This window comes from Dipteris shenzhenensis, chromosome 3, assembly GCF_047967505.1.
Source record: "Dipteris shenzhenensis isolate YYH24624 ecotype China chromosome 3, Dip_SZ_1.0, whole genome shotgun sequence".
Taxonomy (NCBI): Eukaryota; Viridiplantae; Streptophyta; class Polypodiopsida; order Gleicheniales; family Dipteridaceae; genus Dipteris; species Dipteris shenzhenensis.
Window position 1 is genome coordinate 29,097,400 of NC_141598.1, and position 3,528 is coordinate 29,100,927.

The following is a 3,528-nucleotide window of genomic DNA, read 5'->3' on the forward strand; positions in this document are numbered from 1 at the left end:
ACTAAAGACACATTGAGGTCACAAAATCCACTTTCTCTCATTAAGAACCATTAAGCAACATAGGATGACGCCCATATTGCAAACTACGACAAACAACAATGTAATTTTCCACAAACACGCAACATAGTCATCTCTTGAATTTGAAATACTATGTTAAATTATTTTAGTTCGTGGATGCAACTTCATTTGTTTGAATTGAATGCATCATTGGACTCTAATAATTTGACACATAAAAAATGAAAATGCAAAAGAAATAGAAAATAAGTGGCAAGAAAGGCTTTTGAATGAGCATAAGCCATTTAAAAATCCCACCTTGAACCAATAATGAAATTTAAAAACACATTGTCGGTAGGGTTGGTAATGTGCTACTAGTTAACAATAAATAAATGCACAAAAGAAAAGGGGAGGTTGGAACAATGCTTTTATAACAACATACAAAAGTGCACATATACTAGTAAAAAAGAGGGGGAGGTGGGAGCATCAACGTAATACCTCTTTTGAAACTTTATCTTTCCAATGGATTGTTCCCTTTTAATTCCATATGCCCATAGATTCATCACTCTAAGTTAAAAAGCAAAGTGAAGGATACTATTAGTATGGCATATAACTCTAAGTTAAAAAATAAAGTTTCGTATGGCATGTAACTCATTCTATAAAACTATGGGCAAGTGAAAACCATGGGTGAGTTTGAGTAGCCAGCATGGCTTAAAGATTAGAGCTAATTGAACATAATATGGATGAAGGATGGGCTCACGTATTGCAGCTTAGATTAGTGAGTGCATTAAGATGTCATGTTAAGGTAGAGAGAAGGATAATCTAATATTCTTGTTGTGATTTATATAGCATCAAATAAGAACTAGGCATAGCTGGAAGAGGATTATGGATGATAAAGAAAGAAATAATATGTGGATAATCAAAAAAACACTAAAGCCCTTCTAAGGCTAATAAACACTAATACACCACCTTAACCATAATGAAAATCAATATCTACTTTAGAGTTAAGAGCATGTAATCCTCCTATCGAGGCCCATAAAAAGCATAAATTTTAGTAAAATGCCCATGCGCATTTGTGTGGGTGGAGAGAGAGAGAGAGAGAGAGAGAGAGAGAGAGAGAGAGAGAGGAGGGGGGCATGGAGCATATTTTAGCAAAAGATTGTTATTATAAAAAGAATATGCCTATACAATAAATATCAGAGAAAGAGCAAATGAGAAAGCTAAGAAAAGAAGTTTAGTTGTGTTTGGTGAGTAAGTCAAAAAGCTTAAGAAAGAAGAGGAAAACCATGGGTGAAAACTATGGATGGGGTTGAGTACCCAGCAAGGTTTGAAGAAGCTTAAATGTAAGCAAAGACCACAGCTACCTACAGTCTGTCTCATCAGCGACAAAACTCGCTCTTCCGACGAAACTCGCCCAAGCTCTCAGACCCTCTTTCCCATAGCCCACATCTCACCTTCCATGTCCGTCTCCATTCTCGACGGCTCTACCATCCGTCACTTCATCGAAGACGTCGACGCTTTTAACGCTGCCGTAGACTTTCGCTTCCAAGAGATCGACGCCAACCGTGACGGCACCCTCTCCCGCTCTGAGCTTCGCCCCGCCTTGGAAGATTTGCGCCTCATCGAGTCCCACCTGGGGATGCCTGATAAGAAGACGTCCGATGAGCTGGACGCCCTGTATGACGCTGTGTTTGAGAAGTTCGATGCGGACCACAACGGCGCCGTGGACGCTGCGGAGTTCAGGTCGCAGATGAGGGACATATGGCTTGCTGTGGCGGACGGCTTGGGAGTTTGTCCCTTGCAGATGGTGATCGAAGATGGCAGCATTTTGCAAGACGCAGTGGAGCACGAGGAAGCCCATCTCCACGGCTGAACTTTGAAAGTTTGTGTTGAAAACTTGGCTTGCCCTTTGACACAGAAGTCGAAATTGCATTCGCATCAGTTTACGTGACAGGGCTAATTGATAATTTATGGCACGCTTTACCCAGTTTTTGCCTGGTAACCAAAGATTGAAGTTGTATCCACTTTATATTTGAGATGTTAAAAATTCCAAAGAATCATTTAGAAACTCCTCTTCCTGTATTACAATGTATGGCAAGGAGCACATTTGCCTAGTAGCAATAAACATTGACACAATGCGAGTACGTTCTATCGATTGATTCACAATTTATGCTCTTGTGTCCCAATTCATTATGGGGAAATCATATATGTGATCCTTGGACTTCATAATCACACACTAGCTACATTGGTTTTCCTCACAATACCAAAACAAACTTGGCATAAGGAGCATGAAACTTAATCACGTCACCTCTAACACAACTCCTCCAATGCAAGGCCTAAAGCATGAGTCTTTGATAGGGTGTTCTTGTAATTCTTCATGATGTTTAGCATAATGCATAACCCTCAAAAGTCTAACACATAATGTTGACAACATGTTGTTTAACCATTATTTCTTTGATCATATTACGAATGCCAAACGAGTGTTTTTTCTATCCTATAGATTGGGCTCACGAGGGACAACCATACTTGACCTTAAGCTATTAAGTATACTTGAGATGTTATTTCTATGAAGGTTGAAAAATGTTGGGAAAAGAAGACATCAAAGTACTTTTATGTTCATAGTAAAGTTATATATGTTTGGTCTATTATCCCATTTTTGCAAAAGCAGGGAAGCAAACATGGCCCTATATTATCCTCCCATATTTGAAAAGCGAAGGCATGTATACTCTTTTCCAAAGAACACACATTTAGTAGAGACATCTTGTCAATTTAAAGTATATTCTAGTGAAGCTTCTCTTTTTGCATATTTTCTTATTTTCCATTGCATATGCTCTTTTCAAGGATGTCATTATCTAGTGAAGAGCCAAGGAACAACCTATGCGTATACTCCTCTCTCAAGAATATACTCTTATCGTCCTCCTTCTTTGCATAGATATTGTGGATTCTTTGTGATCAAATACTCTTGAAGTAAGCACTAGCATGCTCAAAGAAAGTGATGCTTGTACTTTGTAAGTAGGAGGTTGCCCAAGCAACTTATTACATGTATCATCCCTAAAGATGCGTGTCCTTATTTTGCTTTGCACACCAGGATAAATACACAAATGAGATCCTATGCAAACAAACTTGAATCTGGACATGAATTCTTATCATAAAAGAAAAACACTATAGTTTTGTAAACTTGACATACACTTCAAAACATTGTCGACATCATTATTATGCCCTTTATCATAATTAACCGTGAAATACTAACAAACATTATGGAGAGATCCAATAGCCTATATAAACATATACATGCATACATACATACATCCATACCTATGTGTGTGTGTGTGCACGTGTGCATGTGTGCATGTGCACTTGCATGTGCGCATGTGTGTGTGCGTGTGTGTGCGCATGTGTGTGTGCATGTGCATGTGTGTGTGCGTGTGCTTGTGCATGTGCATGTGCGTGTGCATGTGCATGTTGTGCACGTGCGTGCATGTGTGTGTGTGTGTGTGTGTGTGTGTGTGTGTGTGAGAGAGAGAGAGAGAGAGA

At 39.1% G+C, this 3,528-nt stretch overlaps 1 protein-coding gene across 1 annotated transcript; it reads left to right on the forward strand.

The window, feature by feature from the left end:
- Nucleotides 1–1,404: 1,404 nt before the first annotated feature.
- On the forward strand, nucleotides 1,405–1,867 carry LOC147903623 (uncharacterized). The gene has a single exon (XM_087372192.1). The coding sequence runs from the start codon at nucleotides 1,454–1,456 to the stop codon at nucleotides 1,865–1,867; it is 414 nt and encodes a 137-aa protein (XP_087228318.1). The 5' UTR covers nucleotides 1,405–1,453.
- Nucleotides 1,868–3,528: the final 1,661 nt, after the last annotated feature.

Excerpts from the sequence above, each read along its gene's own strand:
- LOC147903623 (XM_087372192.1), top strand. The coding sequence starts at position 1,454 with ATGTCCGTCTCCATTCTCGACGGCTCTACCATCCGTCACTTCATCGAA.